Source organism: Lemur catta, chromosome 3 (assembly GCF_020740605.2).
Source record: "Lemur catta isolate mLemCat1 chromosome 3, mLemCat1.pri, whole genome shotgun sequence".
Lineage (NCBI taxonomy): Eukaryota > Metazoa > Chordata > Mammalia > Primates > Lemuridae > Lemur > Lemur catta.
In genome coordinates, this window is record NC_059130.1 from 92,402,473 (window position 1) to 92,430,395 (window position 27,923).

General features: G+C 47.0%; 2 protein-coding genes and 1 pseudogene across 9 annotated transcripts in view; 2 read left to right on the forward strand and 1 right to left on the reverse strand.

Annotated features, from left to right (window-relative positions):
* The window catches only part of LOC123634187 (phosphatidylinositol 3-kinase regulatory subunit gamma), a 99,117-nt gene extending 85,877 nt beyond the window's left edge, over window positions 1-13,240 (forward strand). Inside the window, exons 8-10 of the mRNA XM_045545518.1 lie at window positions 3,120-3,194; window positions 3,630-3,800; window positions 9,503-13,240. Of these exons, the coding sequence (XP_045401474.1) occupies window positions 3,120-3,194; window positions 3,630-3,800; window positions 9,503-9,701 (445 nt within the window). The 3' untranslated portion in view covers window positions 9,702-13,240. The remainder of the gene's footprint in view (window positions 1-3,119; window positions 3,195-3,629; window positions 3,801-9,502) is intronic.
* Window positions 8,320-8,437, forward strand: LOC123636335 (annotated as a pseudogene).
* Window positions 13,241-17,260: 4,020 nt separating the features above from the next.
* The window catches only part of MAST2 (microtubule associated serine/threonine kinase 2), a 196,118-nt gene continuing 185,455 nt past the window's right edge, over window positions 17,261-27,923 (reverse strand). For 5 of the 8 annotated variants that reach the window (XM_045545522.1, XM_045545520.1, XM_045545528.1 and 2 more), the window contains 14 exons: window positions 27,037-27,175; window positions 25,003-25,135; window positions 23,706-23,871; window positions 23,113-23,214; window positions 22,744-22,866; window positions 22,456-22,565; window positions 21,946-22,100; window positions 21,463-21,737; window positions 21,166-21,360; window positions 20,298-20,521; window positions 19,984-20,106; window positions 19,428-19,564; window positions 19,106-19,299; window positions 17,261-18,845 (listed from right to left, as the gene is read on the reverse strand). In XM_045545522.1, coding sequence (XP_045401478.1) covers window positions 17,317-18,845; window positions 19,106-19,299; window positions 19,428-19,564; window positions 19,984-20,106; window positions 20,298-20,521; window positions 21,166-21,360; window positions 21,463-21,737; window positions 21,946-22,100; window positions 22,456-22,565; window positions 22,744-22,866; window positions 23,113-23,214; window positions 23,706-23,871; window positions 25,003-25,135; window positions 27,037-27,175 — 3,605 coding nt within the window. In that variant the 3' untranslated portion in view covers window positions 17,261-17,316. The remainder of the gene's footprint in view (window positions 18,846-19,105; window positions 19,300-19,427; window positions 19,565-19,983; window positions 20,107-20,297; window positions 20,522-21,165; window positions 21,361-21,462; window positions 21,738-21,945; window positions 22,101-22,455; window positions 22,566-22,743; window positions 22,867-23,112; window positions 23,215-23,705; window positions 23,872-25,002; window positions 25,136-27,036; window positions 27,176-27,923) is intronic. The other 3 variants (XM_045545523.1, XM_045545521.1, XM_045545527.1) reach the window with 2 other exon arrangements.

Consider the following 27,923-nt stretch of genomic DNA (forward strand, 5'->3'; position numbering starts at 1 on the left):
ACCAGGTTACTACTGGCACTAGAGACATGAGAAGTAGAAGAAGAAATCTGCAATTGAGAACTGACCAGTGAGATGGTAAGAACTTAGGAAAGCAGCCCTATTTGTCATAGGGGGTACCAGAGTTTATCTGAAGTCAATTCTTGGGGCAAATCAGAATGTGGGACTCTAATTCATACAAATACCTTGGAAATCTCAGAGGCTGGCTGTGGCATGAGCAAAGTGATACAGCTTAAAAAGTACAGATTAATGTTTGCCGAAAACAAAAACTAGCATCTTTGGTTACATGGTAGAACCACAGAAGTAGAAATTACCCTCAGAGGCACAGTGAAGGACACTAATCATGGGAGCCTGCAAATAGGTATACAGAACAATCTCTTAAATGATTTTTATATATAAGAAATAGATTCTGTATTTAAATAACAGAAATATGTCTGTAGCAGGCACTTCAGGTAATTTGACTGAGTAATGAAACCCAACTCTTTTTATTTTATTTTATTTTATTTTATTTTTGAGACAGGGTCTTGCTTTGTTACCCAGGCTAGACTGCAGTGACATCATCATAGCTCACTACAACCTCAAACTCCTGGGCTCAAGTGATCTTCCTGCCTCAGCCTCCTGAGTAGTTGAGACTACAGGTGCATGCCACCATGCCCAGCTAATTTTTTTCTTTTTTGTAGAGATGGGGTCTTGCTATTGGCCAGGTGGTCTTGAACTCCTGGCTTTAAAGGATCCTCCTGCCTCAGCCTCCCAAAGTGCTAGTATTTCAGGTATGAGCCACCATGCCCAGCCTGAAACCCAACTCTTTAATATTAGGGAAAGCCATATGATTTAGCCAAATATAGGCATAATAGGAATATTATCCAAATATAGATTGAAAGATATATTATCAAAGTAAAATGTGTGGATTAGATTTTTAGAAGGACAAATGACTGCTTCAAAGAAGGAGAGAACCCATGAGAAAGGAAAATACTGTATATTGGGCTTTGTTCTGGGTAATGACTAGACTGTTATGAAATATTAATATATTTATGGGTGACCTTCATGCATATAATACCACTCAATTCAAACTACTGGCAGGAGAAGACAGAGCAAAGACCTCTAACTCTAGGTTTTACACAGACTTCAGGGTTCTTTGTGTGAGAAAGAGGGAAAGGATACAATATAGGCCTAGAGATTGGAACAGTGGCAGATGAGTTTCAGTAGAGGAAAATTTAAGGTGATATATTTTGGGGGTAAATAATTACAACTATACAATGCTGAATAGTTTTTAACAACACCCCTCTCAAAAGAGATCATTTCAGTTTGCTTCTGTGGCCAAAAGTAGTCAAGCAAGTGCACACAGCATACAGAACAGCTTTGTAAACAAGGCAAGGAGGTGCCCTTATCTAAAAGTAGGGTGTGTCTGCTCTTGGAATGTTCATGTGGTTCTGGTCACATCATGAAGCTGAAGAAAAGGCCAAGAAGGCTATGCCATGGACCAAAGGAACGAATGGAAGCACTTCTTTGTCCTGAAAAGCAATAAAGATATTAGGAAATATACCATCCCAAGGGGCATGAATAAGTGTAGTGTTCAGGCAGCTAAAACAAAATAGCATAAACTGAGTAGATTACAAATGAGAAATTTCTCACAGTTCTAGAGCCTAGGAAGTCCAAGATCAAGACACTGGCAGATTTGGTGTCTGGTAAGTGACTGCTTTCTTGTTCTTAGATGGCACCTTCTATCTGTTTCCTCATGTTGTGGAAGGAGTGAGGGGTTTCTTTTAGGCCTCTTTTATAAGGATGCCATTCCCATTCACGAGGGTTCTTGACCTAATCACCTAAAGTCCTCACTTCCTGATACCATCATCTTGAGGATTAGGGTTTCAACATATGAATTTGGGGAGGATACAAACATTCAGATCATAGCATTTGGCAAACTGGACCTTGAAAATTCCTTTAATGGGTTGTGTAAACTAAAGACAAAAGAGAGGCCAGGTGTGGTGGCTCACACCTATAATCTAGCACTCTGGGAGGCCGTCTGGCCTCTCAAACTCAGGAGTTTGAGACCATTCTGAGCAAGAGCGAGATCCTATCTCTACTCAAAACAGAAAAATTAGCTGGGTGTCCTGGTGTGTACCTGTAGTCCCAGCTACTGGGGAGGCTGAGGCAAGAGGATCACTTGGGCCTGGGAGTTTGAGGCTGGCAGTGAGCTGCAATGATGCCATTGCATTCTACCCCAGTAGACAGAGCAAGACTCAGTCTCAAAAAATAAAAAAGAAAAAAAGAAAAAGAAATGAAGCTGTGTCTAAAGGCTTGGAATGTTTTAAGTTAAAATAAGGAAGTCTGTTAATCAGAGACAAGCCACCAGACATATACCAAGACTCAAGTGATCTGTTAAGTAAATTGATGACCTGCAGGTATGATTTAAGCTTCGTCTTATATAGCCTTAGGCCTGTTAATGAGTTACAAAGGATGTCTTCAAGGAAGCGGGGCATGATGAGGCACGTCTGACCTCCCTTCTCATGGCTAGCAACTCAGCTTCAGGGTATTTTGGGGTTCCATTAGCCAAGAGGGGGTCCATTGAATCATTGGGGGACTTAAGATTTTATTTTATTAATAGTACACACACTCATATTAATTATTCAGCTTGCCACCCTGAATGTCCTGTGGCTTGCTAAAGTGCAAAAATAGCTCTTGAAATTTATAGTTTAGAAATTTAAACTCAGTTCAGTTGGACACACAGGAAGTGGGTTCTCTGGTTTAATGGAGATTGCAAATATGACACTATGTTCACCTAACTTATAATTTCAGAAACAAATGCCCCATTGTGTGTGAGGACAAGTATGTGTGAACTTGTGGTGGTATAACCATCCAGAAAAGAAAAATGAAAAGTAAGAGAAGTGCCTTACTTTTCAAGTAGCTGTCTGTGTTTCTGCCTTTTTGCAGAAAAAGTTAATTCATCATGGTATTAATTGAAGGAAAAGTAATGGAGAGACTAATTTAGGGAAATCTTTGTTTACTCTTCGTGAGATAAGGAAAAATAGGTTTCTGGACTCTGGAAATTTGGTTAGCTTGGACATATGTACTTTGTACAGGTAGAATTTGCATAGTTTCTGACACTGGTGTCTTTCCTCTGGCAGATGGCTCAATCACAAAGGAGTGAGACAGAAGCGCCTGAATGCGTGGCTGGGAATCAAGAATGAGGATGCTGATGAGTAAGTTCTCTCTATACTTTTCTGTCAGAGGGCTTTGTTCTCAATATAAGACATGGACCTTCCTTATACATGCAAAATATTGGTTCTCATTGTACTTGAGGACAGTAAACGAAGAACTTTGAATCTCCTTTGAATTGAGTTGCCTGAAGAGTACCCTATAGGCACTTGAGTTCAGAGACCTGCCTAGCCACAGGAAATCTGGATACATAAGCACTGTTATTCAGATATTCATGTTTCAGCTTATTGGATGAAACATGTGAATGCTGTGCTTTCTGCAACACAGCAAGTAATGAAGGGTTTAAAAAAACACCCAATAATTGCAGTTTTGCTTTGTCATTTTGTGGTTAAAGATTTAGAAGAGCATTTTATTAATGAATTTGCTTTTATATCTAAGTAATCTGATTGTAAGAATAATGTATTAACATTGAATTTTAGGAACTATTTTATCAATGAGGAAGATGAAAACCTGCCCCATTATGATGAGAAAACCTGGTTTGTGGAGGATATCAATCGAGTTCAAGCAGAGGATTTGCTTTACGGGAAACCTGATGGTGCATTCTTAATTCGTGAGAGCAGCAAGAAAGGATGCTATGCTTGCTCTGTGGTGTAAGTCTTCTCTGGGGTTATGACCTTTTGAAATCTTCTGCATTGATTGATATAAAATCAGCGCCTCATAAAATTCAGATGATGGGTAGGGTGTGGTGGTTCACACCTATAATCCTAGCACTTGGGGAGGCCAAGGCAGGAGGAGCGCTTAAGCTCAGGAGTTTGAGACCAGCCTGAGCAAGAGCAAGATATTGTCTCTACTAAAAACAGAAAAATTAACCGGGCATAGTGGCACACACCTGTAGCCCCAGCTACTTGGGACACTGAGGCAGGAGGATCGCTTGAGCCCAGGAGTTTGAGGTTGCAGTGAATTACAATGATGCCTCTGCATTCCACCCCGGGCAACAGAGTGAGACTCTGTCTCAAAAAAAAAAAAAAAAAAAATTCAGATGAAAGTAGTTAAAGTACAGTAGTGAGGACCCGTGGCTTGGACCATTAATATTTGTACAAAGAAAACAGTTCTATGAGAAATGATATCTGAAATTATCTTGGGGTTTTAATTTACGTGGTAAGCAGATTAGGCCCTGCAGTATTACAGTTGGATTTTAGGTATCTGTGAAAAGTAATGTGAGATCTTGAATTGAAAAAAAAATCACTTAATTCCTTAGTAGTCTCCAGTATGCCTAGCTTGGTCTCCAATGTCAAATTAGGGAAGGCTTGATTAAATGAACTATTTTTACTTCAAAAGAAAAACTCTAAATTTTAAAATCAAATAGTATTCTGTGAGGTAGTGATAGAAAATGTGGAAGGGTTTTTCTTAAGATGATCGTATGACTTTTTTGAGAAAAGCCTATTTTCCTTTTAATGGAAAGTGAAATTCAAAGGGTAACTAACCAGTTCTCAGTCAGGTTTTGTCTGAGTGTTTGTTTAGTATATTCCTTAAGATGGCGAACATCTTCATTGACAAAGGGCACACTTAGAAAAGAGATATGAAGGTGCCAGATATACTGGGTTCAAATCCTGGCTCTACTGCTTACCAGCAGTATAACTTCAGGTAAATTACTTAACCTTTCAATGCGCAGTTTCCTTATCTGTGAAATAAGAATAATATTAATAATATCTACTTCAGGGTTTTTGTGAGGATTAAATGAGTTGATATATGTAATATAATATGCTTTTAACAGTGATGGCACATAATAAGTAAATGTTTCTACTAACATTATTATGATAATGATGGACACAGCAAAAGACAAACAAAGATGGCAAAGTGATTGTGCCCTCAAAGAGGGCAAGGTGGAGAAGCTAGACAAAAGGATTCATATGAACAGAGTGCTTGGTGTTTTACATGATCCTCTTGTCTTCAGTGGTCTACTTCTGTCATGGAGTCAGAGTTTGAATCCAAGTTTACCTGGTTTCAAAGCCCTCATTTTTCTATTGCACCAGGTTTTCTTCATTTCACTAAATATCCAATATAAATAGAATCACTGTGAAATAGGTATCATTAGTAGGCTGTGCACATGTAGAAGTGTTAATTCTAGTGGAGAAGGAGAGGGTTGGGAGGTTTTATGGAAAAGGCATTTGAGCTGGACCTTGAAAGTATGAATGGGATGTCTTGTGGGGAGAATATGGAGAAGGAATTGAAAAGTGCATTGGATTAGTGTTATTCAAAGATACAACTACTTACAACATTTCATTTCTCTCTCTCTTGGGCTACTGAAATTATTTGAGTGGAAGTGACAAGAAAGGATGATTCTTGCAAAGATTTGGGATCTTTTAAGAATAATAAAACGAAGGAAGGCAGTAAGCCCAGCCCCTTACTTTCACCCAGGTAATTGAGTGACAGCCTATAGGTTAAGCCTATTGCTTGGAAGCGCTTACCCATCAAACCTAATCCCTGAAAAACCAAGAAGCAGCTTGAATCTTGGGGAACTGTATTCTTGTTCTCTTTCCTTTAGCAATAGACTTGACCAGACTCAAGTGCACAACAGTGTGGATTTCCCTTGCCTATAAACTAACTGCAGTCCTACTTCATATTGAGGATGATTGGAGGCGAGAGAGGCTGGCATCACAAAGACTTCCACTTTTTTGCCAGCCTCTCTTGCTGTAGAAAGCCTGCCAGCAGTGATCTCACAATATACTTAAGACATTTGCTGAAGTGTAGGGATCTGCATAAGTTCAATTTTTTAGGACTTACATAGCAAAATTAAAATGTTCATGTAGTAGGATGTCAGACATGGATCTCTCATTTATTTTTCCATTCTACTTTCTGTTAACATCACAAAGAAGCCTAAGAAGAAGTTGTTAAACTCCAGGGCCTTCTCAGGCTAAAGACCTGCAGCCAGCAATGCATATATTCCACTGGGTTGGGGAGTCAGGTAGTGAGAACTTGTATTCCTAATTATTGTTGCCATTTGGAAAATAAGAAGTTTGATTAAGGATGGAAAACTAGACAGAAGATCAACAAGGAAATAGAAGACTTGAACAACACTATAAAACAAGTAGATCTAACTAACAGACATCTATAGAACACTCTACCCAACAACAGCAGAATATACATTCTTCTCAAGTGCATATGAAACATCATCCAGGATAGACCATAATTAGGCTGTAAAACAAGTCTCAATAAATTTAAAAGGATTGAAATCATACAAAGTGTGTTCTCTAACAATGATGGAATTAAATTAGAAATGATAAACAGAAGGAAATTTGAGAAATTCACAAATATGTGGATGGTAAACAACACACTCCTAAATAACCACTGGATCAAGAAAAAAGAAAACAAGGAAAATACTCTGAGATGAGTGAAAATGGAACTACAACATATCAGAACTTATGCGATACAACTAAAGTAGTGCTAAGAGGGAAATTTATAACTTTATGTGTCTATATTAAAAAAGAATGATCTTAAATCAGTAACTTAACCATCTTCCACTTTAAGAAATTAGAAAAATAACAAACTAAACCCAGGCAAGCAGAACGAAGGAAATAATAAAGATTAGAACTGAAGTAAATGAAATAGAGAATATAAAACAATTGATAAAATCAATGAAACCAAAAAGTTAGTTCTTCGAAAAAAAATCAACAAAATTGACAACCCCTAGCTAAACTGGCAGAGAGGCAGAGAGAGAGAGAAAAGATGACAGTAATTACTAAAATTAGGGTGAAAGAGGGGACTTTTTATAGAAATGAAAAAGATAAAGGAATACTATAAACAATTATATGCCAATAAATTAAATAACTTATACAGCTGACCCTTGAGCAACATGGGTTTGAACTGAGCAGATCCACTTATACATGGATTTTCTTCCACCTCTGACACCCCTTACACAGCAAGATCAACCCGTCTTCTTCCTCTTCCTCCTCCTCATCAGCCTACTCAACATGAAGATGATGAGGATGAAGACCTTTTTGATGATCTACTTCCACTTAATGAATAGTAAATATATTTTCTCTTCCTTAACGATTTTCTTAACATTTTCTTTTCTTTAGCTTACTTTATTATATGAATATGGTATATAATATATATAACATACAAAACACATGTTAATTGACTCTTTATGTTACTGGGAAGGCTTCCAGTCAACAGTAGGCTATTAATAGTTAAGTCTTTGGGGAGTCAAAAGTTGTATGTGGGTTTTAGACTATGCAGGGGGTCAGTGCCCCAACTCCTGTGTTGTTCAAGAGTCAGCTGTATTTACTATTGGACGAATTCCTGGAAGCACACAAACTACCAAAACTGACTCAAGAAGAAATAGAGAATCTGAATAGAACTATATAACAAGTAAAGAAATTGAATTATTAATCAAAAACTACCCATAAAGAAAAGCCCAGGCTCAGATGGCTTCACTGAGGGATTCTACCAAACATTTAAAGAACGATAACATAAATCCTTCACAAACTCTCCCCCAAAATAGAAGAGTAGAGAACACAAAGAGTAGAGAAGAGAACTCATTTTGTGATGGTATTACCCTGATACCAAAAGTAGACAAAAACATCACAAGAAAATTGTGGGCCTTATGAATATAAACATAAAAATCCTCAACAAAATACTAGCAAACCTGTTTCAGCTGCTTATAAAAAGGATTCATCCCAGGAATGTAAGGGTGGTTCAGCATACAAAAATCAATCAATGTAATAAACTGTATTCATAGAATAAAGGACAAAAATTACATGATTATCTTAATAGAGGCACACAAAAGCATTTGATAAAATATACTCTTTTCATGTTAAAAAACACTGAACACCACCTAGGTATAAGAGGGAACTTCCTCAACCTGGTAAAGGGCATCAGTGAAAAACCCACAGCTAATATCATACTTAATGGTGAAAGACTGAATGCTTGCCCCTAAGATCAGGAAGAAGACAAGATTGTCTGCTCCAACTATGTCTATTCATCTTGGTACAGGAAGTTCTAGTCAGAGCAGTTAGGCAAGGAAAAGAAATAAAAGAAAACCAGATTGCAAAGGAAGAAGTAAACTGTTAGAGCTATAATAAGGGAGTTCAGCAAGGTTGCAGGTTACAAGATACAAAGGTGAATTTCTATATGCTAGCAATGAACAATCCAAAAAGGAAATGAAGAGCCTACAGCTATACCACTCTGAACATGCCCCATCTCGATGATCTTGGAAGCTAAGCAGGGTCAGGCCCGATTAGTACTTGGATGGGAGGCTGCCTGGGAATACCGGGTGCTGTAGGCTAAAAGAATAAAACAATAAACAACAACAAAAAAACCTCTGCCAAAATGAAATGAAGACATACCATTTACAATAGCTTCAAAATGATGAAATATTAATATCTAGGACCAAGTGTTAATTGGTCAGTGACTGCTAAAAAAACAAAAACACAAAAGAAGTGTTAAGAAGTTGTACAGTAAACTACAAAACATCACTGAAAGAAATTAAAGAAAGCCTAAATAAGTGAAAAGAGTCAAGAGATTTGTGGTATAAAATTACGCATATGAGGCCAGGCGCGGTGGCTCAGGCCTGTAATCCTAGCACTTTGGGAGGCTAAGGGAGGATCCCTTGAGCTCAGGAGTTTGAGACCAGCCTGAGCAAGAGCAAGACCCATCTCTACCAAAAATAGAAACAAGCCAGGCAGGTGGCGCATGCCTGTGATCCCAGCTACTTGGAAGGCTGAGGAAGGAGGATCCCTTGAGCCTAGGAGTTGGAGGTTGCAGTGAGCTATGATGAGGCCACTATACTCTACCTGGGGCGAACGAGTGAGGTTGTCTCAAAAAAAAAAAAAAGAAAAAAATGAGTGAAAAGACATCCTGTGTTCATGAATCAGAAGACTTAATATTGTTAAGATGGTAATACTTCCCAAATTGATCTACACATTCAACACAATCCCATCAGAATCCCAGCTGGTTATTTGCAGAAATTGATACGATGATTCTAAAATTCATAGGAAAATGCAAGAGACCCAGAATGGCCAAAACAATCTTGAAAAAAATAGAAAGAAGTTGGAGTACTCACACCACTTGATTTCAAAACTTAGTAATCAAGACTGTGAGGTCTTGACATAAGGAGGGACATAGATCGATGAATAGAATTGAGAGTTAAGAAACCTCACATTTATGGTTGTTTTAACATGTCTGTATCTGTGGCCAAGTCTATAGGGGGTGGGGGAAACAATTTTACAAGCTTTGTCTGATTGACTCTTCCTCCTTTGCGTAACAATTGCTCTCAGACTTCTGGTCATTTAGTGTTCTCTGTCTTCATTGTTATCTGCCCTAACATTTTTTCTGTGGTGTGTCATTGCAGTGCCGACGGGGAAGTGAAGCACTGTGTGATCTACAGCACTGCTCGGGGCTATGGCTTTGCAGAGCCCTACAACCTGTACAGCTCTCTGAAAGAGCTGGTGCTCCATTACCAGCAGACATCCCTGGTTCAGCACAACGACTCCCTCAACGTCAGGCTTGCCTACCCTGTCTATGCACAGATGCCCTCGCTCTGCAGATAAAGAGGAAGTGGGGAGAGAGGTGGCTCTTTAGCATTGTTTTTCTACAGTTTTTATTAGACTACGATGAGGGCATTCTTTCTACGTAGACTGCTTGTTTTGCACAAGATGTGATTCTGTGAATGTGAAGTGGAGAGGCCGAGCAGCCGCTGGCCTGGATGGGGGCATTAGGGGCCTGGGTTCTCTGCGACTCAGCAGTGCCACTGCACTGACTTACTAAGCTGGAAGCAGATGTTTTTGGGAAAGTCTATTTCATTGGGGTTTTTGTTTTGTTTAGCCAGGGACGCTCAACAGAACTGACTAGGCTTGATGGGGGCTGGGGATGGGGGATGTATTTGGAAGCCTTTGAAGAGTCCATGTCCTCTTTTGGTCTTTAACTCTGAGAATGCAGCAGGGGCCTGGCTCTGTTGGGAGTTTTGTTTTGCTCTGGCAGTCTCTCTTCCTTCCCCTCCCCAAAAAAGTCTGTTTGGGTTCTGTGGCAGAATGGGATTTGGTGGAAAGACAACCAAAGGAAAATGGGGAGGCTTGGGATTTCATTTAAAGAATCTAAGGTGGTAAAAAACCTTCAAGTGAAGGTACTTTATTTTACTAACATAATTTAGAATTCAGCATCTCACATGTTCCTCCCTTTAGAGAAGCATTATGTTCAGAAACCAACAAAACAAAGTTTGTTGCCAGACCAAGGTTTGATGGGAGAAGACAGCACTAGTAGCTGAATGTATACTTCTGTACCAAAACTTGAAAATAAAAACAAAACTAGAATTTGTGAGTTTTAGTAAACACTAAAATTGGTCAGTGTAACCCCTTCTGTCCTATCCTTGTTTCTTGGAGATGAAGAATAGCATTCTTTTTGTGGGGATGGTGAGCTTTGAGTCTTAACATGAAGTTGGTGCTTGTGTGGTGTTTCCTTAGCCTAAAGAACGGTATGTTGTTTGAAACCTTTGTAACTTGTTTGTATGAGTAAAGGTGCAATCCAGTGCTTTTAGATGGCTTGATATACCAAATAATGATATAGAACAACATTCTTAATTTGTGCTTCCCAAAGTTTAAAGGCCCTGCAGAAGCAGTAAAATGGTTTTATTTCCCTTCATCTCCCCCTCCTTTGCTGGGTAAGGTTTAGGGAGCCATAGATGGCTAAGGAGGGGAGTCAGATTGTGGTCAGGGACCTCAGTAAATCACAGACCCAGGGGCCCTGGTGTCCAGGGTGAGGGTCATACCACATTATACATGTGCTTCCATACAGTGATTTCTGAAGCTTTTGTAGGGAGAAAAGATGGCTTACAGAGTTTAGACTGTTGGTAGAAGCCATCCGGAAGCTTTTTCTTCTTGCCTTTTTTGTGATCCTGCCATTAAGGCAATGTGCACAGTCTGCCCTCATGCTCCAGTGGCCTTGATTTTAGGCCAGGAATCTTCTGCTCCATGTGGCTTAAGCCTTACAGCTGAGTGAAGCTAGCCGAATGGAATGGGCGTGGGGGAGCAGGCATCTACTCCTGCCTCTATTATGCCCCACACCCATCAGTCAACACTCATTTGACAAAGTCCAGCTGCCTCTGAGCCAATCCTGGGACCGTACTAGGCTCAGAGCAAGTCAGCTGTTTGAGCCCAAAGTTGTGCAGTCAGACATCCTGGCTGAGCTAGAGAAGCCAGTACTGGGGTCTTGGTTCATAAGTCTTACAGCTAGGAAAGCTCTAGTTTTGGGGGTGAAAGAAAAATATTACCTTCTCTAAGCACTTACCTGGGTGAGGGTCTAAAATATGGACCATGATGTAGACATTGACAAAAAATTTTGGAAAAACCTCCAGTTAACTAGCGATGAGGATAGGAAGGAAAGTGCTTACCTTTGGCTTTTCCTTGGCTATCTTGCAGTTTCAAGATTGGATGAGATAGAGATAAATGAACCGCCCTCAAATGTCACTGTTCTGACTTAAGCCCTTGGCTAACAGCCATCACACCCCTTCCCCACACTGCCAGACTGAAATCTTACTGAAAGTTTTCCTGAGCAATGCCAGGCTAATTGCTGCTGGGCACACCTGGATGCTTTGCACCTGGTGTCGAACCTGGTTAAGCAGTGGATGCTCACGATTAGGTCCAAGGAATCCCTTCTATCTGGTACTAAAATTTTAGTGTGTTCTTTTAAAATAAATCAAATGGGTATATGGATATGCGCTTGTGGTGTTGAACAATGTGTCTGTTCCTTTTTGGGCAGACATTGAGGGTGTGCAAAGAGAGAGCGAGTGCCATCTAATTACCCACATTTGGGCTGGCTTGCGAAGGGCTGCTTTTCTTCAGTCCTACATTCCTTCACTTTCATTTCTGTTTTTCATTCTTGAATTCATAGCTTTGTGGGATCTAAGACCCAGGGATCATTTGAGAAATGGAAAATATCTTTTCTGACCAGTTGCCATATGACTTGTTTGATCCTGAGCCAGTGGAAACGGCAGAGGGACAGTCTACCAACCACTGGGCCTGGTGTGCGTGGAGGGGTGGTACGCTTCTCCTTCACTCCGTGGCTTGGGAGCAGATTGTGGCCTTCATTAGTCTAGCTCTGTATCCTGTCCCATCACCTGGGCCCTGGGACTAGCTCTCTTGGCATCTTAACTGCAGTCTCACAGAGGAAGAGGGTAAAGAGACAGACCAAGACCAGAGGGGCTTGGTTTTTCTCTCCTGGCTAGAGAAGCTAGCCAGCAACATGAAAGCAGTGTGGGGCTGGCTGGACACGGGCCCTAGGCTCATCTTTTCCAGGTGGAACTTTCATTACAGAACAATGCTCTGTCTCCACCTGGCCAAAGATGTCAAACCTTGGCCATGGTTCAGGCCTGGATAGGCTGCCTGTGTCCTAACCACTAATCTGACCAAGGATGAGGACTTCACACTTCCACTCCTCCCTCTCCAAACCTTGATGGGATCTCCTACTTTAGACCTCATGTGCTCAGAAACAGCTCTGAAAGTCAGTGTGGTATCTTCTGTGGGTCTCCTCTTCTTGCTGCAAGGAACCAGCCCCATGTTTTCTCTTGAACCAAGAGTTGCATCTGGGCAATTCCTGGTTTCTAAGGTGGTCTCTGTTGCCAGTTAAGACCCTAGAGTAGGCCTCTGTGAGGCTTCAATGGCTTCAGAAAACAGAGGGTCCAGATGGGTCCTCTGCTGCCAGCTGCTCAGCCTTGCTTTAGCTCTAGCCACTTGTGACAACCTTGTTTCCTTACAAGTTCCAGCATGTGACTTTGGTGCCCTGTTGTTATGTGTGAAAAACCTATTCTGTTGTCTTTGATGTAGTCAAAAAAATTCATGTAGTTTACGTAAAAATATCTGATTCACAAGGAAGCCAACTGTATGTCGTGTTGGGACAGTTCATAATGTAGTTCCTAGGCCACTTTTGCAAATTGTTCTTGTCACCAGATGTGTTCAGACATTGCTGTGCAGTTGTGGGGGAGGGTGGGGGGAAGGTGAGGGGAGATACTTTTTGGTCTTTTTGTTTTTAACCTTCCCCAAGAGGGGACAGTCTGGCCAACTTGCTCCAGTAATGCAATAAAGACATTGCAATAAAGCAACTTTTTGTCTTCATGCTAGTGGTGGTGGTGGCCGTGTCGTGGGGGGGGGGGGGGGTCCGGTGCTGGGGGCAAGGTGGGGGTCAAGAGAGAAGACTGGAGCATTAAAAAGCCCACGAAACTCCCAAACCGTCTCTCTAATAAGCATCAAAAGACCAGTCCCACGGCTGAACTGGGGCCACCGGAGGCTCCCTCAGGGAATCGACCCTAACAGGCATGACACCAGAGTCCTGACCACCCGACATAGGACACAGGGAGACTCAGATACTGACTCTGGGAAAATTAAGTCTGACAGCCATTTCTTCCCCACCCCACTACCCACTCCTAATGAGCCCTGCTTATTGGTTCTCATCACATATTTCTGCCCAGAATTGTTTCTGCATTCTACTCTGGAGGAAGGGGAAGTGGACTCAGTCTTATAGACTATCTTACTGTTGCTCCAGACCCTTGTCACCTCCTGCCAAGACACTTTACTGAGGTTCCTATGTGTTGGGAGCATAATCAACAAACGCTGACAATCTCGTTGCATAGGATATTGCAGCTTTCAGCCTTGTCTCCGGCCCCACCGACGTGTACTAAATTCCAAATAATCAGATTGAGTAGGGGAATATTCTGTTGCTCTAAATGACCTTGCCTGTGTTCTTCCTCCTCACCACACTTTAGCTACACAGCATCCCCAAGACCAATACTAGAACTACAGATAATCTCTCCTAATCCCAACAGCCGTTCCTACTTCTCTGTTTAGGATGCTCAGATTTCTGTCGCCTGCCCAGTCCTTTCTTCTGAACTCTACCTGCTAGCTGATGTCTCTACTGGGACGTGGGTGTCGCACAGCCACCGGCACTTCAAACCTGTTTGCTTCACAGAAAAAACGTGGTTGGCTATGAATTCCTTTACCTTCTTATCATCACATCTACAAAGCCATCTATATAACTATTCTCCATCCCACCTGTTAATTTACAAAAAGTAGTCTTCCTCCAACTAAAGCCAATCCCTCTACATGTATTTTGGAATCTATTTTCTCTCACCTTCTCATCTATTTTCTCGCATCTTCTCAGGAATTTCCCATGGTCAATGATCAATTCTTTCACAACTGTTTCCTCTCAACTGGATCATCCCCATTGACATTTAAACATGGTTGTCTCTCATTCTACTTCTGCAATACCTACCCTTATCTATTTTCTCCTCTTCAAAGCCAAGCCTTTTGAAAGAGCTGCCTAAATGTGTTTATTTCCTCACCTCCACGCATTTCAGGACTGGTCCCACCACTATTTGAAACTGCTTTCCTTGATGTCGTCAGTAATCATCACTGTTGACTGCTTTCTCCATGGAAAGCTCTTTCATTGACTCTATCACAACTCATTCATCTAGGTTTCTTCTGACATCTCTTGCTTTTTAAGTCTCCTGCCTTCGCACTTTTGCCATTTTACCTGGCAGTTCCATCCACAGCCATGAATCCACTCCCCATCTCTAGGCCAATTCCATCCGTTTCTCCTGTCCAAACCCACTGGAAGACACCTCCTATGCAGCATATTGAGTGCAGCACTGAATCCAGGGTCACCATGTAGCCCTGGTTCTCTTCCACTGTTTCATATTTCAATGAATAGAAATAAAATTCTTCTGGTTATGTAAATCAGAAATGTAGTTGTTATCCTTGACAGCCCTCTGCTTCAGCTACCTAAAGTCCTTCACCAACCCATATTTTACCTTCTAAATATCAATAAAAACATCACTTCGAAGTTCATTACCATCTCTACCCATAATGCTGCAAGGCCTCCCTTCCATTCTTGTCCCCTCAAATCCATTCTCATAGCAACCAGTCATCTTTTCAAAATGCAAATGTGAACCTGTATAAAATATTAACTTATAATTGCTATTAGGGGGAATTACAAAATTCTTTTTTTTTTTTTTTTTTGAGACAGAGTCTCACTTTGTTGCCCGGGCTAGAGTGAGTACCGTGGCGTCAGCCTAGCTCACAGCAACCTCAAACTCCTGGGCTCAATCGATCCTACTGCCTCAGCCTCCCGAGTAGCTGGGACTACAGGCATGAGCCACCATGCCTGGCTAATTTTTTTGTATATATATTTTTAGTTGGCCAGATAATTTCTTTCTATTTTTAGTAGAGACGGGGTCTCACTCTTGCTCAGGCTGGTCTCGAACTCCTGACCTCGAGCGATCCACCCACCTCGGCCTCCCAGAGCTAGGATTACAGGCGTGAGCCACCGCGCCCGGCCTCAAAATTCTTAAAATAGTCTGGCTTTTCCTGGATTCCAGATCTCATCCATCCTTCACTTCAACTTCTCCTTTCACTGGCTGCATCCCCTGAGCTAATCCCGATATCTTAGGCCCTCTTCCTTTCTCATTTCTGCACGTTACCTGGACAATCCTCATCTCCTATGGCTTTATTTACCATCTATTTCATGATGGCTCCCAAATCTATGTGTCCAGCTTCCCACCCTTTCCCTCCTTCCTTCCTTCCTCAGACTGGGGTTATCGCCACACTGTTGCTGTCCCAGTTTAGACCATCATAATGGGTTGTTACATCATTCTGTCTGGTATACCCACTCCATTTCTAGCCTCTCTACATTGTCAGTGATCTTTCTAGAACATAAATCTGATAATACTGGTTCCCTAAAGTTACCTTTCAGAATCTCCTCACTCCCCTCAGAATAATCCAGCAGTTAGTTTCTCAAGGGGTGGGGGTGGGGGCACCACTGACACTTGAGGCAGTTGTCCTGTGCAGTAGAGGATGCTTAGCATCTCTGTGCTCACCCCTCCATCCTCATTTCCAACCCCCTGGGAGGGCAGTTCCCATGAAAAGCTGCAAAATGTTTCTCCCCACTCCCTTCACCTATGTATGGTGCTTCTGACTAGATCCTGACACACATATTCGTATTATACATGGACACTTCCCCCCGAGCCATCCGCCTGCAATCCTCCAGGCAACAAACAGCCTGTGACTGTCTTCGCAGTGCCCAGTACATCAGCCCAACGTCTGCTGTCAATGAATGAGTGAGGGAAGGAGAAAGTGAAATCAAGTGAGGACCGGATGGCTGAGGGCCCAAATATGCCCACAGATAGGCTCTGCCACCGTGGGTAGAGCACGCCCTCTGGTGGCCCCAGCCTTCCCTGTGCAGGGCTACCAAGAGCAGCAGGGTGCACCCAGCTGATGGCTCAGAGACATTTTCCTGCCTACAGGCCTGACACCTCTCCTTCAGACCTAGGCACTGGATTGTGTAACCATCCATGGCTCCTCGTGGAGCACTCCTCTTCTAGCCTCGGCCCTCTACCGAGACCCACTCCTTGCCCTGTGATGCCAACCTCCTGACTCCCCCCACACCATGGTCCCATTTATGTCTTCCCTTCCCTTCTACACTATACACCAAGTGAAGTTCTACTCACTGAGGGTGCAGCCACCTCTGGTGCTCAGGCATTAGATTCTCCTAAGGAGCATGCAACTTAGATCCCTCAAATGCGCAGTTTATGGTAGGGTTTGTGCTTCTATGAGAATCTAATGTCACAGCTGATCTGACAGGAGGTGGAGCTCAGACGGTGATGCGAGTGATGGGGAGCAGCTATAAATACAGATGAAGCTTCGCTCACCTCCTGCTGTGCTGCCCGGTTCCTAACAGGCCATGGCCCAGGGGTTGGGGACTGCAGACCTTCACAAAGTCTCAACTCCCGGAAGACCACTAGATATGGCCCATGCCTAACCTGCCAGATCCATTTCCATTTTGCATCATTGTTGGTCCTTGAACATACAGACGTACTGTAAATGCTGCACTTTGCCTGGACGTTCTTTCTGAAGCCAACTCCCGCTCTGCCACACCCAGCAAACTGCTACCTACCACTGATTCTTCGTGTCTGAGCTCAGATGTCAGTCTCTGGGAAGTCAAGCTGGGTTATGCACCCCTCCCTTGAGGGCGGAAACGTTTTATTCACCAGTATGTTCCCAGCAGCAACACAGCACCTAGTTACACGTGTCGACGGAAGGAAAGAAGCAAGCGAAAGACATAAAACTGGTTTCCAGGAGCATGTATTACACGGGTCTGAGTGTAAGAAATGGCAAACAACTGCTATGTTTGCTTTAAAACCTCATCTGGCACCAATGTCAAGTCCTGGTGCTTTTGATGGCCCCCTGGTTCTTGGACCCTCCAGAGCAGGCTGGGGGCAGACTCTTGGGTGAGGGGGCAGCCTCTGCATGGAACGTCCTGCCTCCTGTCACCTGAGGCATCAGGCACTTTGGTGATGCTCAGGGCTGGATCCTCTTTCTCTATGTGTGCACACTCAGGCTGCCGTAGCCAGCTTTGGCTGGGAACCTCACAAGGAGGATGGGCCAGCCCAGGGGCACTGGGTGGCTGTGTTTTCCCCTCCTGCCTGGGAGACAGGTTCTTAGGGTGGACTGGAGTTGTGGTTTCCAAATCCTGGCAGCTGGCTAGCCCCCCTGCCATCGTTGCCTTTCTGCCTGGGGATGCCCTGTCTGGCCCCTCAATAAGGGATTTCCAGGACCACATGCCTGGCTTCCCAGAGGTGGAGGGGGCAGCAGAGCAACTGATGGGGGTGACTCCTGAAGAGCTGGGACAAAGTGCTGTTAGTGCCTGGGTGTGGAAGTGCTGGGCCTTCCAGCAGCCTTCAGGGGGGATGGGATCTGTGGGTCCAGACCCACCCAAGCTGGGGGCTGGTGAGCAGCAGGCGGCAGCCTCTTCAAAGGCTTCTGGGCTCCTGAGCCTTCTCTGGGGACCACTGGGACCTTCTAGTCTGGGAGGCCCTGGTGTGACCCCAGCCAACAGACCTGGGACTACTGGGCCCTGTCTCCTAGGGTCTCTGGGCAAGAAGGTATCCCCTTCCCTACCCTCTCCTGCTCCTGTGGGGGGTGGATTCAGGCCCACTTCTGGGTTAGGTGCCAAGCTCGGCTCCTGCACACCCTGACCATTCTCAGGCCCCTCATCAGTGTCATCCTCTGAGGAGTCCACCTCGCGGATAGCTTCTTGCTTCTGCAGAGACTCTCGTCGTTCGGCTCGGTCATGCCGGAGGGTGCCTAGGGTCCGTGGGGAGGCAGGCTGCAGCACCCCCTTCCCGGGCAGTGGTCCCTTCCCGGATAGTACACCCCTGGTCCCAACTACCTCCAGAGGGCTGACTTCCCTGGGTGGCAGTTCCTTCTTTAGCTCAGAGTGGGGCAGGTCAAGGCTATGCTTGCGGGAAGTGGCTAGCTTCTTCTCGGAAGCAGCAAGTGCAGCTGCCAGTTTCTCAGCTGACTGTACCCTCTTAAGCAGTGGCGAGCGGGGTGGCTCCGCACTCTTGGGCCGCGAGAGTTGCCTGCCTAGGGGAGGCGACAAGTGAAGCTTGGTGGGAAAGGCCTGGGCTCCATGGCCAGACAGGGGCGATGGGGAACGCTGAGGTGAAGCTGTTGGTGGTGGCGGAGAAGGCGTGTGGGCCAGGGGTGACAGTGGGATGCTGCCTGCTGACTTGCGCCGTGGAGAGCGGTACTGGCGTTGAAGCTTGGGTGCCAGACCATGTAAGGAGCTGGGCCGTGTGTGCCCAGAGCCGGCTGGGGAACTGGGCACGCTGGAGCTGGGGGAGCTGCTCTGTGATGAATTCCCTCCCACTTGGGACACACAGACAGACAGACAAAGGCAGAGCAATGTTAGCTGTTAGAAGCAACTGAGGGGCAAGGCAGGGCTTAGCCCTGTAATGTCCCAGAACTGTCCACCCCCTTCCTCCATCAATTTCTCCCCAAGACTTCTGGATCTTTCAGGGGCTGAGCTGAATGAGAGATTCAGAGAGCGGGACCTGCGGGAAGCAGAGGGCCCACGCACTTTCCCATTTCCCAGTAGTTATTGCTGATCTGCAAGGAGCCCCTTGTACCTGAATGTACAGCATCGGGGGTCACCCGGTAGCCCTGAGTGGGAGATCGGGGAGAAAGGCTGTGGCCGTGTGTGGGAGAGCCTGGCCCACTCTCCCCTGATGACAAGGAGCGATTAAGGGAAGAAAGGCTGCGGCTGGTGTGGAGCAGGGATGCCTGCTTGGCAATCTTCCGGAACAGGGAGCTCCTTTTTCTGCTGCAGAGATCAGAGTTAAAGGCTGAATGGGTGCACAGGGCCCAGCACACATTGTGCCTGGGGCTGAGGCACCCAGCTCAAGCACCCCTGTGGCTCAGAGAAGACCCTCCGGACTAAGCCCAGCTCACCTTTCTTGCCCATCCTTGCCCCGGCTCCGCTTGCTCCTTCGAGCCATCTTGGCCTTGTAGCTGCCCCTCCGAGCTGGCCCCACTTTAATGGATGTGTTCTCCAGGGGAGTTGTTGAAATGGCCACCTTGTTTCCACTCTGCGGAGCAGAGCATGAGGCCTAGGCTAAGGTGGTGGCCATCCCTTGCCCCTGCCCTACCCCTGGGCACAGCTGTACCACAGCTCCAACCCCTGCACCAACACACATGAACCACAGACCTGCCTTCCCTCCTCACAGATTGGGAAATGGCTCCTATCGGAGCCCGAGTGGTTTGGGGTAGGAAGACAGAGAAGAGGCTCACCCGTCTTCTTCTCCTGCCCTACCCACAGCTCAGGATCCCCGGACCTTGATCAGTGCAGGTACTGCCTTGTGGAGAAAACCCACTCCCGTGCCACACCGATTCTGTGTGTACCTGCATCTGTCCTCAGTGCCAGATATACATGTACCCAACTCCCCCTGTCCCCCCGCCACAGCTGGGTCATTCAGGGATCACAGCACACAGCTTCCCCAGCACCAACCTTCAGGATCAGCTCCACCACCTCCGTGTGCACCAGCCCATGCACGGGTTCCCCGTTGACATGGGTGATGAGGTCACCCTGACGAAGCCCCGCCTCGCTGGCTGGACCACCGTCCTCCACATGCTGCCTCAGGAAGAGAACAGGCCTCACTTTGGAGCCTGAGCATGAAGTGTGGGGCCTGGTTCTACTCACTAAGCTGTGACCCCCATCACCATCACCCTTTGACCCCTTAGTGGGGACAGGTGGGCTCCACTAAGGGGAAGGTGGCAGAGTGATGACGCTGGGAGACAAAAGGTCTGGATGGCTGGACATACCCACACCATGTGGTGCACAGTGTAGACATCGGAATCACCCATGTAGACACGAATGGCCCGCAGGGTGAAGCCATACTTCTTGCCAGCTCGGTGGATGATGATGGGAGGCCTCGAGCTGCCGAGCGCTGGCAGGAAGTCCCTGCTTGGAGAAGAGTCCCGGGACGACGGGTTGGATGACTGAGAATGTGGGGACATGGGGCTGGCCAATGGAGAGCAGGTGTGTTCTGGAAAAGGAGAAGCCAGGACTCAGTGGGTCAGAGGGCCCTGGCCTGGCCCCTGTCCAGCCTGTTGACCCCAGCACAGCTCTAGTCACAGACACAGCCTGAAAGTGCACCTTCCCCACAGCCCCTGCCCCGCAAAGGACTCTTACGTGCCCAGACCCTCCCAGACCCCTGGTGGGGGTGGGGGTCATGGAAATGGCAGCCAGCATTTGTTATGTTTCAGGGACTATATAAGCTTGTCACACATATTTAAACACCACAACTATTAATAACAGCCACTATTAACATCCACATTTTTTGAGGATGAACTTGAGGCCTAGAGGGGTGAAGCAACTTGCTCAAGGTCAACAACCATTTAGTGATGGAGCCAAGATTTGAACATGAGCTCTCTGCCTCAAAGCCTGCACTTACTGCAGGCTGTGTCCTGCCTTCTGGCACACGCACACAACCCCAGACACCAACGCACACTTTCAGAGACCTCCAGTTCCGTAACAAAGGGACACGCAGTGACACACAGTTTCTCAGATACCTGCTCCTCAACACAAGTACACATGCGCAGACCTGCCACATGCAGGCTCCTGCCACAGGCCCACAGAGATTCCAAGGCCCTTCCTTTGAGTTTCAGCCCAGCTCCCCAGGGGCCTCACCTGAGGGGATGAGGAGGGAGAGGGCTGTGGCTGAGGCAGACTTGATCACTTTGTTGACAGGGCGAGCACTGCGCTTCTCCGTAGAGTCCCCAGATAGCAGCCGGTGACGAGCCCTACGCACAGCCAGGTCACTGATGGCCTTGGCTGTGGCTCCATCAGCCAGCTGTGGGGTCCCACGACCTCGCGTCTCCATAGCTGTGGGCCCAAGTGAGCAATGAGACCGGCGATGCAGCTGAGCCTCCCTCCCTCTCTGTGGTATCCTCCAGACTAGGCCCTCTGACCACCCCTGGGCCCCACCTGGACTGGAACCACTGCTCTGGCCGACAGGTCCCTCATCCAGCTTCAGCTGCCGCTCCACTGGCCGTTCAGGGACAGGCCCCGATACCCCCTCTCCAGATGAGGGTGTCAGGAGCCATATACCCTCTTGCTGCTGCCTCCTGGGGGTACTGCTGGCCTCCTCAGGGAACCGAGGCACATCTACAAGGCCTGAGCAACGGCGTCGCACTGTCATTGGAGGGCTTGAGTCACTCTCCGTGTGGGACGACTCAGACACCGACAGTCGCTTCCGTAATCTATGAGACACACACCTGGGGTGAGACGGCCCAGGCCTCCTTAGGGGCACACAGGGTTACAGTAACAGAACTTTTCTTCTCAGACATTCCTCTTGGAGCCACCCCGTGAATGCCCTCTCACCGCCACCAGCATCTGAATCTCTGCCATGACCCGTGACACCTGAGAGACAGCTGTGTTGCCCACCCTGTGTGGGCTCTGGGTGCTCACATCTCAGGGGAGCCAATCACCCAGCTCTGGTCTCGGCCCTTCAGCCCGGCCAGGCCGTCCGAGCGGTCCTCCTTCTCCTCGCTCAGGCTGCGTGTGGGGGGGGGCGGGGTCCGGCGCTCCTCCAGCAGCGACAGCCGCTCCATGCTGCTGTACACCTGCGGGCACAGGGCTGCGCTCGGGATGGGCTCCGACAGCCCCCCGCGGTTAAGTATCCTCGGCACCTGAAATCCAGGAATTTCAACAGTCCTCTCCTTCCCTCCCCCTATCCCTGTTGAGTACCTGGGGAAGCAGTTACTCTGCTGGTCTGACGTGGCCTCTCCCTAGCATTTCACATCAGGGGCTGGAGTGGTTCTAGAACCACTTGCTATCTGCAGCCCTCGCCTTCTGCTCCTCTTTTCTAGAGGTGGCCCCACCACTAACTCCTGAGCCTGCCCCAGGCGTGTCCCTTGACAGGTTCTCTTCTCCCAGTTTCCCAGACTGCCCTGCCCAGTCCGGCCTCCTCAGTCGCACCTTGCTGAACCTTGGAGAGCAGGAAGAGAACTGGCGGATCTCAAGGCAGCCATCCTCACTCACGTCTTCCTCGTCCTCCGAGTCCACGTGGTGGTATCGCTCCGAGCGGGCTGGGCCAGACACAAAGGACAGTCTCCTTCAGAGCCTCTGCTGGTGGCCTCCTTATGACCCTATCAGACCTCAGCGGAGCCCTGAGAAGTTGCTTCCAACGCCAAGTTCAGTGTGCACAGGTGTTTCTGGGCAAACAGGCAGGACCCATATTCCACCCTACCCCACTGGTGGCCTTACTGTCAAAGTAGCTGGTATCATCCTCTGACTCCAGCTGAGGAATAAATTCAGCCTTCTGGCGGAGAAGTCCCGTCCAGTCCAGACCCGTGAAGAATGGGTGCTGCTTCACCTCATAGGCACTGCCTGTGGATAAGGGGGGATGAGCTGCGTGGAGTCCAGCTCGGCAAGTCAAGTAAGAAGCCACGTCACAAGCAGCTACACCCGGAGGCCTCAGCGTAAGCACCTTTCCTCCTCGGCCTACAGGGACCAGGGCAGAGCTTCAGGGTCCAGAGGGGCTGCCCACACCTGAACCCCAAACTCCAGGGTGCATCAGCTCAGCCTCCCTCCCCTTTTGCAAGCACTGAAAAAGGTTCCTGGGACCTGTCCTACCTGTGCCCAGTCTCTCCAGAGGGTTCTGGTGGAGCAGTTTGGAGGTGAGGTCCTGTGCTTCTGGGGGCAGTGCATCATCACCCTCAGGCCACACAATCTCATCTGACGTCATTGGGGGTGAGAGGGGAAGGAGAAATTGTGGGTAGAGTGAGAGGATGTAGAAGAGGGTCCCAGGACAGTGCAAGGAAGGGAGGCATAAAGGGCCCAGGGACTCTAACACTTTGCCTGGGACCCCAGTCCTTCAGTTCTACGGGTTCCTACAGCATGGCTCGATCCAGGGTGGGCATTACAAAACACTACTTCTCTGTCCTGAAGATCCAGCCCACCCTGCCTTTACAATGCAGACACACACACTCCACACACAGAACTCACTCCTGCAATGTGCACACACACAAAACAGGAACACCTATGTACATACGGGAGATACAGGAACACAGATCAAGCCCAGGGCACACCGTGTGTATGTGCACCCTCACCTCCCGCCAAGAAGCAAGCGTGACACACACACACGAATTCAGAACAAGGTGCACGCATAAATCATATTCGCGGGTACGGACTCTGTCTCCCCACCAGGCCAGGGCAATGGTACCTACCGCTGATCACTTGTCCAAAGAGCTCCTCCGGGGTGTCTCCAAAGAAAGGGACGCAACCCACCAGGAACTCGTACAGGATTATGCCCATGGCCCACCAGTCCACTGGCTTCCCGTAGCCCTGACGCAGGATCACCTCAGGGGCGATGTACTCTGGGGTCCCGCACACCTGGGCACAGAGAAGCCAGGCTGGATCAGCATCCTGAGGCAGCTTCCTGGCATGATGATGCCGGGGGTGGGGGGGGTGGGGGGGATGGTCCTCCTCTGGAGCAGAAAAGTCTCTGAATGAAAACTGAGCTCACCTTAGTTAATGAACAAAATCAGTAGGAGCCCCAGGGAACCAGAGTTGGAACTGTTGGTGGGGTATTTCCTAATTAACCAAAACATCTAATTCTAGCCTGGAACCAACACTCTCTGAACCCTCAACACCCTCTGGCATCTGGTCCCACAACTGGCCTCTGCACTCCAGCCTCCCAAAGAACAGGAGCTACCAGTCACATGACCACGACAGGGACTTGTGAACAGTCACAACCTGATATGTCAAATCAGGGAATTACCAGGCTACTCTTAGGAAACTGGGCCACAGCCCAATGGAAATTTGGAGCTGTGTTCCAAGAACAACAGGCCCCAGGAGACCTGTGTCCTTGGACTCAGCTGGGAGGTTTAGGACTGATCTCATAAGAAACTCTGTGAGTGGCCGGGCGCGGTGGCTCATGCCTGTAATCCTAGCACTCTGGGAGGCCGAGGCGGGTGCATTGCTCGAGGTCAGGAGTTCGAGACCAGCCTGAGCAAGAGTGAGACCCCGTCTCTACTAAAAATAGAAAGAAATTATATGGCCAACTAAAAATCTATATAGAAAAAATTAGCTGGGCATAGTGGCGCATGCTAGTAGTCCCAGCTACTCGGGAGGCTGAGGCAGTAGGATTGCTTAAGCCGAGGAGTCTGAGGTTGCTGTGAGCTAGGCTGATGCCACAGCACTCATTCTAGCCTGGGCAACAAAGCGAGACTCTGTCTCAAAAAAAAAAAAAAAGAAAGAAACTCTGTGAGTGTTAACAGTTATATGCCCTATTTTCCTCAAACCCTCAGGAGGAAGATGACTTTGAATTTTATATCCATATGATTCTCATGGCCCATCCTGTTTTCCAAATGTGTTTCCAATCTCAGTGCCTCCCTGGAACCAAAAAGAGAAAAGATAGGAGCTCCCAGTCTTACCATCTAGCTACAGGGTATGCACGTGGCCCTAAGACCTTATTCTTAGGCCTGCAATTTAACCCCCAAGGCCTCAACTATCCTCCCTTACCTGCTTGTCCAGGAACTCCCGGGCATCCTTTTCAATGTGACCCTCATACAAGTTTGTTGTCAGACTCATGAGGCCAATTTTAGAAAGTCCAAAGTCAGTGAGCTTGATGTGCCCCATGGATGTTATTAGGAGGCTGGCCAGAGAAACAAAATTAGGGAGTTATTTTCTGGTTTTCCAAGAGTGCTGATATTAGTATACGCCAAATTTTCCCACTCAGGCTTCTACAGAGGTACAGGGGGACGTAAGCAGGCTGTCTTCAGCAGGGAGCCAGGCAGCTGTGCAAATGGAAATAGCTCTGGCTTCATGAGCGCTTCATTCTGCATAAGCAACTAACCTGCCTTCCGCCCATCCTCACAACTCCATTTCTATTTATTGTCCTAGTTAGGGTAGGGAACCTGTGGCCTTGGGGCCATATGTGGCCTTCTGGATCCTTGACTGCATCCAAATTATAGAGAACAAATTCTTTTATTAAAAGGGGTGCAGCAGAGAAAGATGAAGCTTTCCTCGCCTCCTTTGGTGCTTAAAAAACAATCCTGGAATCAGAAGGCGGCAGCTTCCCCACCCCTCACTCGAGCAGCTCACAATGCTCCTGTACCAGGGAGGGGAAAAGGGGACACATATTTTTGTTCCACATCCATGGCTGGTCTTGGGAGGAGGGTTGGTTGGGAGAAACTAGAAATAAGACGCCTCCACACACTCTGCCTGAGCCATTTCATCTTGTGCCAAAGGCTTCACCCTGTATCCTAATGCTTCCCCCTCGGTATCTCTGGCCCTGACATCTTTCATGAGCTCCTCGCCTACCCGTGAGCACCACAAACTCAACCTGCCCAAAACACAGTCATGCCTCCCAACTGGCTCCTCTTCTCAGTGAAAAACAAAAATGTCTGTTACCTACTGAGATCTGTGATAAGTGCTTTAAAAATGCTCTGGCCCTTGAAAGGTTTTCTAGAGAAACTAACACAACAGAGGTGGGTATTAAAATCCCAATTTTAGGAGGCACATGAAGCTCAGGGGAATTTAATTAACAGAGTCAAACTCACCAAGTTAAACAGCAGAAGAGTGGCCATTTGAACTCAGGTCCAATGTCAAAGCCACTTTCTACCACAGAGGCTCATCACCCTGCACCAGTCTCCAGCTGGAAATCTGGGAGATATTCTGTTTCCTCACTTTCCCTTCCACCCCCACTCAACCTTATCTTCTTTCCTTTCTACTTCCCAGCACTGTCCCCTCTCTTCTCCACCCTGACTCTCTCTGGCTGGTTTACTGCAGTGGTCTCACTGTCTCTTTCCGCTGGCAGGAGATCTTTCTAAACCTAAACCAGAATGTGAACATGTCATCCCATCATACCTTTGGGTAACAGGCCCTTCAAAGACTTTCCAGGATCCTTTAAAATAAAACCCAAACTTAACAAAAAGGCCCTTAAAGAGTCCCTTGCCTCTCTCTCTAGCCTTTTCTCTTACTACTCTCTGACGTACTATCTATCTAAGCTGTGGCCGTAATCTGAGGTCCTGAGCAGGCAATGTTCCCCCACACCCATGTGCCTTTGAACATCCCGCTCCTCAGTTTTAGAGAGCTTCTCCCTCTTGTTTCCACCTGACCAATGCCCTCCAAGAAATAGCCTAAACACATATATTTCTGGCTCCCACTGCAGACTCAAATTCTACGCACCAGGGACTATATTTAAACCTAGACTATAGAGCCTGGCACAGAGTACGTGTCAGTAAATGTTGGGACATTTGTTTAGCTATCTACTAGAAGTGCTGATTCTTTTGTTCCTGCTTGGCTTCTTCAGTGGAGCTCCTCAGTGACTCTTTCATGTCACTGAAGCTTTATGGTGCTCCTACCAGACTTTGTGGCAAAGGTCTTTGTATCTGGGTGGTCAGGGACTAAAGTACTAGGCCTAAATGGACACACATGTGAGCACTGGTTCCCAGCAGCCATTCTGGGACAGATTCGAATGTACTGTGTTTGCCTCCATTTATCTAGAGGCCCCTGAGGGAGACCCTGGACAAGGGACCCAGACCGCGGGCATACTTGTCAGGCTTGAGGTCCCGGTGCACGATGCCATAGTTGTGTAAGTACTCCAGGGCCAACACGGTTTCCGCAAAGTACAGACGCACCATGTCCACAGGCAGGGCCCCGATGTTCTTCAGCAGAGTGGCACAGTCTCCTCCTGCAACAAGCCCAGGCCACCATGAGGGGAGGATCCAGTTCCCTGTTCTAGCCAGTTTCCAGCCTCGCAATCTGTGAGGTCCCAGAGGAGATTCATGGAATACCTTGGTGCTGGAGACTGTGATTCTAGCCTCTGCGGCTGGCACGGGCAGGAGACAGGGTGTAAAGAGGAGCAGAAAGTTAGGAGAATCTGCCAATGGCTGTCAAGGCCATTGCTGAGGCCAGAGAGGGAAGGAACCCAGGCCTCTCTGCCTGTAAGTTGACTTGCAGGGATAGGACTCAGTTATTTTAGAATGGAAATATTGTATACTATAAACAAATTTGGCTGAGACATTAGCGTTTATTTCCTTCCTATTGGCTTTCCTTTCATTTCTGAGTAATGTGACATAATGCACTCCCAGCATGTACCCACTAAATTAAAAGGGCTATTTGGTTCAGCTTCAACTTCAAGACAGGCAAAATATTTTGGAAGCTGTACAGTGAAAAAGCAAGAGGTAGGGCCCCTCTCCAGAGCTATGCCCCATGTCGCTCTTCTACTCCATTCCCAGAGCATTTTTCAGGGGTGTCCCCTTCACAAGCCATCAGCCAGGGTAATGTCTTTCCTTTCTTCTGAGGGCCCAGATACAATCCTCCCGGCACCCAACCCTGCGCTTTCGCAGCTCTGCTATTGCTTTTGTTCCTGTCTGAGGTCAGCAGCGGAGGGTGTGCGGGCTTTAGGGTACAAGATTCCACAGCTGCTGGCCTGCTAC